At 48.8% G+C, this 12,283-nt stretch overlaps 1 protein-coding gene across 2 annotated transcripts in view; it reads right to left on the minus strand.

The window, feature by feature from the left end:
* Window positions 1-12,283, minus strand: part of MGAT5 (alpha-1,6-mannosylglycoprotein 6-beta-N-acetylglucosaminyltransferase) — a 280,628-nt gene that overhangs the window by 12,707 nt on the left and 255,638 nt on the right. For both annotated transcript variants that reach the window (XM_084785708.1, XM_084785707.1), the window contains exons 15-16: window positions 7,305-7,421; window positions 5,034-5,108 (exon numbers count right to left, since the gene is read on the minus strand). In XM_084785708.1, coding sequence (XP_084641834.1) covers window positions 5,034-5,108; window positions 7,305-7,421 — 192 coding nt within the window. The remainder of the gene's footprint in view (window positions 1-5,033; window positions 5,109-7,304; window positions 7,422-12,283) is intronic.

Below are 12,283 nucleotides of genomic sequence, written 5' to 3' on the forward strand. Positions count from 1 at the left end.
TCACCAAAGCCCAGGCTACCAGCAACGCTATCCCCCTCACTGCCCCTCTGCTGACTTATTCGCTTACATATTCACTCATTCTACAGATCCTTGCTAAGAGACAGGAAAGTGTGTGCCCATCCACAGCTTTACAAATGACCATCTCAGCCTCATGCAAGGCACCAAAACCAGGAACACGAAGGGCCACACCTGGCTTTAGAGGCTTAGCGCACAGTCCAGCAGTAAAGGGCGGCACTCCTTCAGAGCAGCGAACAAGACACCTGTGCACAGGGTGAAGGACACCTGGAGGCTGGACAGGCAGAGCAAGGAAGAGTGGTGGCAGCTGCAATCAGAGAAGGCTGTCAGGAGGCACGGACTTCCGGGCTGGGCTCTACAGGCTGCCCAGGAGTTTGCGGCTTACCGAGAACATGGCGTTCAGCAGCTAACGGGTGCTCGGTGAAGAGCACTGAATGGGGCTGAATGATTTTGGCCTCCTGGAGGCTTTATAGGAGTAAAGTATAAAAAGAGGCGATTCCAAGCCAATGAGGCATCTCTGTAGCCAGAAGGAGGGATAAGCAGCCATTGTCAGTCTGGCAAACACGCTCACTTGGGGCACACACACGATCTGCATTCCGCTCTGCCACGCGTGCGCATGCTTCTCAGTGTGTTTGGCTATTCCAAAACTGTCACACGATGACTACAAATCAAGAGTCCACCAACACGGATGTCAATCAAAGCAATGCTCTCTTTCTCTGCTCCACCCCCAAGCCCCCCACCCCTACATGTGTACATGTGTGTGAAGAGCCAAGGCCAATGTCTGGCGCTTTGCATGTGACCGAACAGCTCTTACCAACCACTCTGCAGGGCTGGACTGAGCCGATTGAGATCCTGTCAAGCATGCACATCCTAGCCCTGCAGAAAAGGAGCATGGAGGCACACACCTGCAATGCCAGCATTTGTGGAAGCACAGGGGGACCAGAAGTTTAAGGTCACTCTTGTCCACATAACAAGTTCAAGGCCAGCCTGGGATACATGAGATGCTGTGCTGGTTCAAACCAAACAGCCACACGAACTGACTCACTACACTGGGTTTAAACACACTTTTAGTTTTATCTAGTGTACATTTGGTGATGCGTTGGTGGGCACACGTGCCACAGTACATGTGTGGAGGTCAGAGGGCAACTTGTGGAAGTCTGTCCTCTCCTTCTACCAGCTGGGTCGTGGGGAATCAAACTAGGTTGTCAGGTTTGGCAAGCAGGAGCCTTTGCCAAATGAGCCACTGCCCTGGCCACACCCTGTGTGTTCAGAAGACCTTTAGAAGAAAGCAGAAAAGGACGTGTTTCTCTTCTCTGACCACTTTCTTTCTCCTGGAGGCAAATCGGTGACTTCCCCAAACAATGCAGGATGGGCAATGTCACAAGCCTGGACACTTGGACAGAGAATGGTCACGACTGATCTTTTATCACGGGGGATTTTTACTTTGGTGCTAGCTCCCTTCCAGCCAGGGTCGGTCTTCCATCAGGGATGGTAAGCCACGACAAGTTTTAGTGCAGCGGGGCAGGGCGCTAAGGAAGAGCAAGCACGGTTTCAGACCCAGCTTTCTCCCACTGGGAGAAGGCCAGCACCCTGGATGGCTGGGCATGAGGTAGACTCCCAGCTGCGACTCTTAAACTGTACCCTAAAGTTTGGTGTGATCTTAAAAGCTGTCGATTTAAGTTCCCCTGGTTCCCGTTGGCAATGTGTGTGGGTATGTGTGGTGTTGGGGGGGCAATCTTGAAAGAAATCTGGACAAAAGCACCCATGCTCTGTGCAGCCCACATAGAGGACTCCGGAAGCTGAGCCCCAGCTAGTGAGTGTGGCTCCCAGTGTGGGGACATTCTCCTCCAAGCCACAAGCTTCCCAATTCCACCAGGAGCACCCACTCTCTGTCCCAGCTGTTCTTTGAAGACACTCTGCAAACTGTAAAAATGTAACGAACGCTCTAAACTCTAAGATCCGGGGCCTGCAGCTAAGAGGAGACCTTAACTGATCCAGAGGGGTCTAGGACTCTATCATATGTCGAGGGCATATTTATCTTAGAAATAGCTCCTGACATAAACCAAAAATAGGCCCCGTTATGGCTCAGGTATGAGGAATTAGGAGGATGTCTTAGAAGAAATACCCAGAGATGGTTCACCCAGGACATGCCTTGTGAGCATGAGGATTTAAGTTCGATCACCAGAACCCACCTGAAAAAGCACATGTTTGCAATCCTAGCACCAGGGAAGCCAAGCCATAGGACATCTGCCTCTGAGGTCCTGGCAAATGCATGGAGCTGACCTGGCTTTACATCTAGTCTGCAATCAATCCTGACTCCACCTGTATGCCCCGTGACTGTGTCTCAGTGCTCATTATGCAGTTAACTCTAGATACATCCCGGACCTTACTGAGTGGCCTGAGAGAGTATACAGACCTCCCCCCCCCTCCACCCAACACACACACACACACACCCCATGATGGTTACTACTGTCATCGAGGCAGGATCTAGACTCAGCTAGAAGACAAGCGACTGGCCATGGCTGGGAGACAGTTTCTAGATTAACTGACGTGAAAAGGCCCTCCCTAAACGTGAGCATCACCTCCCCATGACCTGGGGCCCTGGACTGAATACAAGGGAGAGAGTGAGCTGAGGACCAGCACTCATCTCTGTTTCCTGACCATGGACAGAGTGTGACCAGCTACCTCACGCTCACGCCACCATGCCTACCCACGCCACCACGACAAACTGCACCCTTGAGCCGTGAGCCAGAATAAAACCGTCCTTCATTAAGTCATTCTAGTCAGGTATTTTGTCACTGCGATGAGAAGAGCAGCTGACACACCCTGCATCTTCGCAGGATGAAAGGACCAGCGGTGGATGCCTGCAGAGAGCCAAACCTATACACATACTGCTTGGCCTCCTGGACTGTACACCTGTGGTGGAGCTTAATTAGACATGGCAGGAGACTGACAGCGGAAACTAAAGCAGAACATGAGAGCACTCCACTGCAGGCAACATGAGGAGACTACGCCTTCTTCCTCGTGCAAAAATATTTTCTTGTACTGAGTTGGTTATTTTCCATTTAGAACTCTGGGATCTTGATTGATATGGGAAACCAAACCCTTGGGATGGGAACCCATGGATGGGTTGGACGGTGTCCTGGATGTGTGCGCTGGCAAAGAACTGTACCAGAGTTAGGACAGCATTGTCCTTTCGGTGTCCTGTGAAGACGGGATGAGATAACAAGAGCTGAGCTCTTGTAATTATTACAATCTATCACAATAGAGCATGGGGTGGGAAACAGTGCTGGCTAGCTCACTCCTCCTAAGTATTGCGTCAGGCCCCGTGCTCAGTACTTTCTGGGTACTGGTTCATGTGATGCTCACAGGGGCACTGTGAAGGAAACCCCATTATCCTCCTAAGAAATGTTCAACTCCTAGAAACACAAACTCATGGTACTGAGAGCTGGATCCAGGTGGCTGGGCTGTGAGGATGATTCCGTTGCTACAGTGTCTGTCGTGCAAGCATGTGGACCCGGGGTTCACATGGCTGGACTTTGTGGCCAGAGCTTGTAATCCCAGCACTGGGCTTATGGACACAGGTATAGCTGGAGCTCACTGGACAGCCAGCCTAGCCTACTTGGTGAACTGCAGACCAGGGAGAGACCCTAGGGTGACCAGCACTTAAGGAACGACACCTGAGGCAAGGACATCCTTGCCTCTATGTGTAAGGTTACATACACCATGTGCACCTCAACACACGAGTATGCACCTACGCTCACATATACACACACACTTGCAAACATGTGCATGTGTACCTGCACGCACACAGGCATGTCAACGTACCCATCTCCTGTTGCCTGCCTCTTCTGCCCACAGCCCAGTTAATCAGATGCTGTGCCCCAAAGCCCAGGCTCCTGAGCTGCAGCTTCCCTGAACCGCCGACTTCCTTTGCATTGCCTCTGGGCTGTCAGTCTAGATTTATGTTTCTACCATCCTGTTTCTATTTTCAGCGCTATAGTTCTTACCCCCATGGTCCAAAGAGCCCTTCATCACCCTTAAATATTCTGTTTTGCCCTATAAAAGGAATCCCGTATTTCTGGGCTGGGCAAGAAGTTCAGCTTCCCCTACCCACAGGGGATCTGGTTTTATCTATTTCTGGGTCCGGGTTGCTTTTGAAGCCCAGGGAGTTAAACACATCCTAAAGGAGCAGAGCGATGGCCGTGCCCATCACCTCTGAGAGCACACGCCCAGGTCTCACAGAGGGTTTCATTTGAAAGGGGGCCCCATTTGAAAATCACTAAAGGGTCCTACCATGTTTACAGGTGCTGCTTTTGTGTGTGTGTGTGAATATTCACATGTCTGTGGATGCATAAACGTGTACGCACGTGGAGGCCAGAAGACAATGTCAGATGTGATTCCCCAGGCTCTGTCCACCTTGTTTTTTTGGAGATAGTCTCTTTCCAGCCTGGAGCTCACCAACTGGGATAGGCTGGCTGGCTGGTGAATCCCAGGGGCCTCCCCATCCTAGCACAGAGATTATGAGCGTGTGTTTCCATGCCTGGCTTTCTAGATGCAGTTTCTGGGAATCAAGCTGAGGTAGGTCCTCACACTTGCGAGGCAAGCCTGTCACGGACTGGGGCTATCTTTCTAGACCCTAATCCTTGCTTTTGGGGTGGGGGTGAGGGGCAGGGCAGAGGCCATGGCGTAAGAAATGAAGGCACGACTGAGAGCCACTTGTCTGTTCCTCATCCTTCCTGAGTCCTCAAGATGTTTTGAATCTGCTCAGTGGTCAGGGAAGACCCCATCTTGACCGCTCAATCGCCTTACTCTAAGTATCCATACAAAGAGCATACCCCCAGGGAAGACTGGTACCATTGGGTGACCAGGACACTGCAACATTTAAGCACAACCAGTCACTATGGAGCCACCTGAAGTTTTCCAAAGCAGGCAAATCACCACAGACATGCACCAAGTGAGAGCCAGGAAGCAGTGCGTGGAAGCCAGCGAAGGCAGACGCTTCTGCTGGGCCTTACCTGTTTCTCGATAAAAGCGTTGATTCTCTGCAGCATGCCTTCGCACGTGAACTCATAGGGCATATACGGTTCAATCTGCGGAAACAATGGAGCACCGTGAGAGGGGACTCAGGACATGAGGCACTTACTGGATCTCTAGTGACTCACACAGGTGCCCACACCAGAGCCTTGGCAGGTGTTACAAACTACAGACCTGGCACTGGAAAGACAGGGCTCAGGCCTTACTGTGCTGCTTTCAGGACCCTGGACGATCTACTTCACCCAAGTCTCAAATACTTGATGTGTGAAGGAAGTGGCAAGGAAACCTACCTCTCTTAAGCTGGAGAGGGAATATGGTGGGAAACTGCTTGGGTAGTGTAAAGCACATACCAGGCCTTCAGAAAGGTGACTGTTATCACTTGCTAGCAGGTACAGATGTCGGGTATAGACTATGGTTGGGGACCATACAGTCATATATAGACCTGTACCCCAGGGCTAGATGGGGTGCAGGGATTAGCAAGCATCTGATGAATACATGGTCACTGCTCTGAGAAGAGCACAGAGAAACGGCTGGTCTGCAGTAGTAGGTGAGGTGAGAATGCATCCAAAGAACGCAGGCTACAAAAGCAAAGGGATGGGAGTGCCAAAGGGAACTCAGCCAGAGGGCTGGGGTGGCCTGAGCTATTTTTGTTTGAGACAATGTGTTACATAGCCTAGGCTGGTGGCCTTGTTATAGGTGAGGTCTCTACCTCCCGGCTGCTGGAAGCAGACGTGGCACTAGGGGTGGAACCTAGGGTTTGTATGTGGCAAAGAAGCATCCTAACTGGGGTGCATCCTTAGGCTGGAGTGTGAACTATGACACGAAAAGACAGAGGGAGCTGGAGCTCAGGGCTGGGAGTTGGTGAAGCGAGGCACAAAGGGATTCACACCATCACAAAGGCCTTGTGGTTTCTAGGCAGCAGCTTCCAGTATCTGGGGAGAGGGACAGGAAACCCCCAGAAGGTCACAGTGAAGAAGGCATTCTGATGGTTGCTGTGACATCTGAGGGAAGGATATAGGAAAGACAGCACTGGACTCTGCGACACAGCACTGGCTGGCGCGCTGACACCAGTGTCTTCAGTGCTGCCCGAATGAGAAGCAGAGATCACATCTGAGAGAGTGTCACCAGCAATCCATCCATATGGAGCCCAGTGGTATGGTACTGGTGATGCGACAAAGGACCATGACTAACCTGCACTTATCTGCCTCCTCAGAGCACACTTACACCAACAGGTTCCAACCAACGGGGAAGGCGCTCGACAGAAGAAGAACAGGGAGGTTGCGCCACAAGAGTTTCAACAGTAGACTAAACTCCCACAGGACGGTAGACTTCCCATGGGGGTAGGGGGAGGCATCCTCATCTCTGGTGGCTGTCATCAACCCCTTGTCTGCCCAGAATGCCATGGAGGGTGTCTTTTTTTCACACAGGTGCTTACTCAATGCTCACCGAACTGATCAGGAAACTCTAGAGCTATTCCTTTAACAAGATCCTACTTCTAAAGTTTAGGTAGGAAAGAAAAAAAAAAAAAGCAGTGTACGCTGTAGAACACTACATGACTGAGGAGACAGCTCAGTTCAGATCTGGACCACCCACGTGAAAACCAGGTGGAGTGGGGCGTGTCTGCCATCCTCACGCTAGAGGCGGAAACAGGTGGGTCCCCAGAGCTCACTGGCCAGCCTGCCAGGCCGAAGCAACGAGCTGGAGGTTTAGTGGAAGACCATGTCTCAAGAAAAAGAACAAAATAGGGAGCAGTAGAGAAGACATATGCATGGGGACACATGTGTAACACATCCATGCTCACAGGAACATGTGTACACACACACACACACACACACACACACACACACACACACACACACACACACACACAAACAAAACAGAATCTCCCTGCTTTACAACCTTTGCCCTTTTAAGTAAGGTAAGTAATCCATTTTTTTTTTTCAGATCTCTCCAAGGATAGGATTAGATCATGTGAGCAAGTATGAGTTAAGCCACTCTCTTCATGCCTGGGACCTATGAGCCCACAAGGCCTGTCAGCAGGGCCTATAAGAGACCCGAAGCCACGTCTGCCACTAGCTGTTTTGTATCTCGTATAGCCTCTGTGAAATCCTTAGGCCAGATGCTCTGGCTGCAGGCTTTGCTTTGGTCCAACGAACGCAGGCAGACTCTTGTTTACTGAGAGCAAGGGACTGCAACACTCTGCCTGGGACACAGGTCAAATGCAGGCAGGAAGGGAAAAAAAAATCAGCAACCTTCTGGTTCAAGATGGCTTTCACGGCATCTTCTACTTCCTCTCGATTGTTGAGATCCACAGTCCAGACGTGTGGCCGGCCGATGAAGACTTCCGCATAAGGGTGCTGGGAGGTCAGCTGGAAGACAGAAGACACGTCACATCCTAGTTTCACACATGCAGGGCCGCTCAGATAAAGAAAGCTCTGGGCTCGACTAAGCATTCTGTCTTTGTGTGTCAGACACAACTACAGCAATAGATGAAGTGTTTGCATCCTCCCTGAAGCAAACAGAACCTCCTAAGGACAGCTTAAAAAAAAAAAGTGATGTCTTGAACTTACAAAGCCCGTTTGGAAATAACGCAGTGTCATAACAAAGAGGTTGTGACAGGTGGGAGTAGGCGCCCTATCACTAAGCGGGGCCTGCAGCTTTGTGTGGCAGTAAATTTGGACCGTCAGACCAACAGGATCTAACCTCTGGGCATGCCTGTGAGGGAACTTCTAGAGTTTGTTAGTTAAGGTGGAAGCTCCACCCAATTGTGGGCAGCGCCATCCTATAGGCCAAGGTACAGACTGAGTGAAAAGGAGAAAGCAGCAAGCTGAGCACCAGCCTTCATTTCTCTGCTTCCTGCTTCAGCTGCTATGCCCTCCCTCCCAGGACAGACCGCACCCCTGAAATCTGAGCCAAAGGAACCCTTCTTTAAGATGCCTTTAGCCAGTTCCCAACGATGAGAAGCACAGGTAGTCTGACCTTGGGCTCTTAGGCATGACTTATTCTCAGCTAAAGCCTCCTCCATAAATTCAGTATCTGCCCAGTCTCCTGACTAGGAGAGACAGGTAAGCACAGGAAGTCACAATAACGATCAAAGCTGAACGCCAGGCACGGTGGTACATGCCTATGATTTCTTGACTTGGCAGGCAGACACAGGAAATCACAAATTCCAGGCCACCTCAGGAATACACAGCTAAGCCCAGTTTAAAAAAAAGAAAAACAGAAAAAAAAAAAAAAGAAAAGAAAAGAAAAGAAAGAAAGAAAGAAAGAAAAAAGAAAAGAAAAGAAGAGGCTGGAAAGTCACCGGGGCATGAGTAATAGTGCACACAGGGGTGACAACAGAAGTTGAGGCATCAGAAGACCTCAGAAGGTTTTAAAAGGCTTCAGAAATAATCACAGCCAACACCGGGATATGAAATGGAGTTTTAAGATTTCTGTGCATGTGTGCATCTACGTGTGTAGACAGACACATGTGCACACGCAGTTGCCTACAAAAACCAGGAAAGGTTGTAAGAGCCCCTGGAAGCTGCAGTGCAGGCAGTTGGTTTTCATGAGGGCAGAACGTGTTCTTAACCACCGAGCCGTCTCTCCCGCCCTAGAACATAAAGCTTATTAGGACAACTTACAAGAAAGAGAGTCCTTCCCAAAGGTTGAGACAGGATGGCTCTGTAGGTAAGGGCACTTGCCCTCAGGACTACCGAGCTGAGCTAATCCCCACATGGTGGAAGGAGAAGATGGAGTCCCACAAGCTCTCCTGTAGCCCCCACAGTGTGGTGTGGCACATGCGCACTCCCACCCCCCCAACATAAGTGTGCCCCCCCAAGCAACAACCCCCCCAAACAAACCCAAAACAAAACAAAAACCAACCAACCAAACAACAACAACAACAACATCAACCATACTAAAGGAGACTGGGGAGTTGGTAGAGTGCCTGACCCAGTCACAGAGGCTGGGGTTCTACTCTGGAACTGTATAAAAGTGGGTGTGGTGGTGCTTGCCTGTAATCCCAGCACTCAGGAGGTAACGGCAGGAGGATGAGAAGTTGGGTCACATCCTTACCTACATGTGTTTGAAGCCAGTCTGGGCTATATAAGGCCTTGCAACACCCCCTCCCCATCCCCCGCGCCGCAAGAAACCAAGCGTGTATCTCAGCTACTCTGAGCTTGTCAGAGGTCCATCCTTGCTCTCATCTCCTCACTCCTCTTTAAGGCAGTACTGTTGTGGAAACATTTCACATGAGGATCAGAGACAGAGAATAACATCAGGATAATTGTGCACAGGAAAGACATGATTTCCCAAGGAAATCAATCTACTAATCTGTATCATCTATCTATCTATCTATCTATCTATCTATCTATCTATCTATCTATCTATCTATCAGAGATTGAGCACAGGGCCCTGATTAAGCATGTTTTTTTTTTACCACCTAGTACATCACCAGCCCAGACAGCTTTCAATTTGCTGGGATTTCATGTGGACCCATGGGACAGAATTCCTTGAGACCATCTGAGAGTGCTCACTGAACTGTACAGGCGTGTGATTACAATGTCCCCCGTATATATCAAGAAATGTGTTTTCAAAAGAAGTCAATACCTCATGCAGTCCAGGCTGCAGCTTCCAACTCACTACACAGATGAAGATGACCTTGAACTTCCGACCTTCCTTCCTCTACGTCTAGAGTGCGGGGATGGCAAGTTTAGGCAGTGCTGGGGATGGAACCCAGGGCCTCGAGCATGCTGGGCAGGCGCAGTGGCCTTCTGATGGCTTATTTGAGACTTCATCAATTAACGGTCACCATTTCAGAAAAAGAAATGTCACAGCAACTTCAATGTCACGCTGGGCATCATCCTCCGGTAAAACCTGCCTCCGTGGGCAGATGTCACAGTAGTGACAGCTGTGTGTACATGTGTGTTATGTACACAGACTGAACTCAGCTCCCATTTCATAATGTCAAACATAAGAAAACAAGGCTGAGAGTATTTGGCTGAATGTTTTATTCCTTTTAAATAGAAACGTGCACTTGTTAAGGTGGAACCAGACATCCATCTTCTACTGTAATTCTTGGTACATAATGCTGAATGAAATAACTATTATTTCCCTGGGGATTCTTTTTATATTTCTTTTATATATATTAGAAATTTAAAAAAAAGGATCTACACCGGCAAGTTCTATTATTTACAGATTGCATTTCTGGAGAGGAAATATTTACTATTTGCTTCTGAGTTTACACGCTTATTTACTCGTTAATTTCCTGTATGTGTCTATATGTCTGTGTGTGCAGGTGCATGTTCCTGTGCACACGCCAAGGCCAGCAGAAGATGTCGGTGTCTGGCTGTGTCGCTCTGTCTCACTGAACCTGAGCTCACTGATTTGAGCTAGATGGGCAGGCTGGAGAGCCCCGGCGATCTGCTGCTCCCCACTACCCCACACTGCTGTTACAGGCACCGGAGGGGAGGCAGTGCACGGCTTGTATGCTGAGGACCTACACCCAGCAAGTGCTCTCATCCACTGACGGATCTCTCCAGCCAGACATGCATTCTAACGTATCTGTTACAGGAGCTGCTGTTGCTAGTACTGACTTTTTTTTTTTCTTTTGAGGCCAGCCTGGCTCTCTTGTTTTTCTTTTTTTGTCCAGACTCCACAAATCCGTAGACACTTGGAGAACTACAAAGCTAATTAGCACCAGCCATCTCTTCACCACTGTCCTTGGTACCTCGGCACATCAGTCACTGCAAGCCCTGTCTGGGGCAGGAAGCTAGCATCACAGGCTGCTGGGAAAGCCTCCAGGAAATTACAAAACCTTGCAGCGCTGAGGCTGCAGCCTTTCTTGGTTTCTGCGCATGCTCCTCTCCTGTCAGAGCCCCAAAGAGGCTCTGTGGTCAGTGCTGGAGACTTTGCAGGCCCACAGAGTGGTGGAAACCTTTATTTATTAATTTTAAAAAAATGTATAAAATATTTCGATTCAATACCCATCCACAAGGTCTTAGGTTGGGCCAGACATCAGAGTAATCAATCACTAACACATATATTATTTATTATAATAACCAGTAAACAGCAAAGCCAAGTTCAAGCCTAGCTCCTTCAGCAACTGAACAGCTTTATGTGAATATGTTGTGTATGGTGTGTGTATTTGTGTGGAGGCCCAAAGTCAGCCTCAGGTGTCATGGTGTCATTCCTCAAGAACTCTGTCAACCATTTGGTTTTTTGTTCTTTCTTTCTTTCTTTTCTTTCTTTCTTTCTTTCTTTCTTTCTTTCTTTCTTTCTTTCTTTCTTTCTTTTTCTTTTGTTTGAGACAGGGTCTCTCACTGACTACAAATCCATAGATCGACCTAGGCTGGCTAGAGAGTCTCAGGCCCTTGTCTCTGCCTCCACAGCACTGAGATTCCAAGTGCACACACCACACAGCCAGCCTTATACCTGGGTTCTGAGGACTGAACTCAAGTCCTCCAAACCTTCCATAGCAACCTAACTGTCTTCCAGTTCCAATTATGTATCCTTGAGCAAAAGAGAAAGCATCTTGGAGAAGGACACCACCAAATTCTTAAGAAAAAAAAAAAGAACAAGTCTTAAAAATCCCTCTTAAAATTTACATATCTATATATCTATCTAGCTATATCTATAACTATTTATCTCCAAGGGCTGCATTTTATTATGTCATGTTGGACCTTTTGGGAGGCTGAGTAGACTGTCACATCATTTCTGCATCGTGGCCAAGGGAACAAGCTAATTATTCCATCTACTGCTAAAATTTCAACTGGCATCAACATCACTATCAAGTTGTTTACATAGTGGTCCAGGCCCCTTCCCCTGCCCTCTTATAAGGCGCCCACTTATTTACAAGGCAGCTCTAAGCACTTAGCAGACAATGCTAAGCCATTACTGTTTTATTCGTTTGCATTTGCCGAGGGTTACTTAATTTTACGAGTGAGGTGTTCTTGATTCATTAGCCCTCTGAGAACTCTGTGTTCCTCCTTGTTAATTTACTGAGGACCAGCTGATCTCAGCTACGAGAGTGTGGATTTGTAGTAGATTTACTGGGGCATACTCCGGACATGCAGCGCCTTTGGAGAGACAAGAGGCGACCTCAGAACTGCTTATAGAACCAAGGAGACTCCGAGCTCCCCTTACAGGAACCTGTTAATATGTGCCCCAGCATGAAGATAAAAATCTAATTTATACTGAAGCACAATGAAGCAGGTTTTCTGGCACTTTCTTCCCTCCTCTGAGTTCA

The sequence above is a fragment of the Acomys minous genome (genome assembly GCF_964271855.1).
Source record: "Acomys minous genome assembly, chromosome: 1".
NCBI classification, from domain to species: Eukaryota; Metazoa; Chordata; class Mammalia; order Rodentia; family Muridae; genus Acomys; species Acomys minous.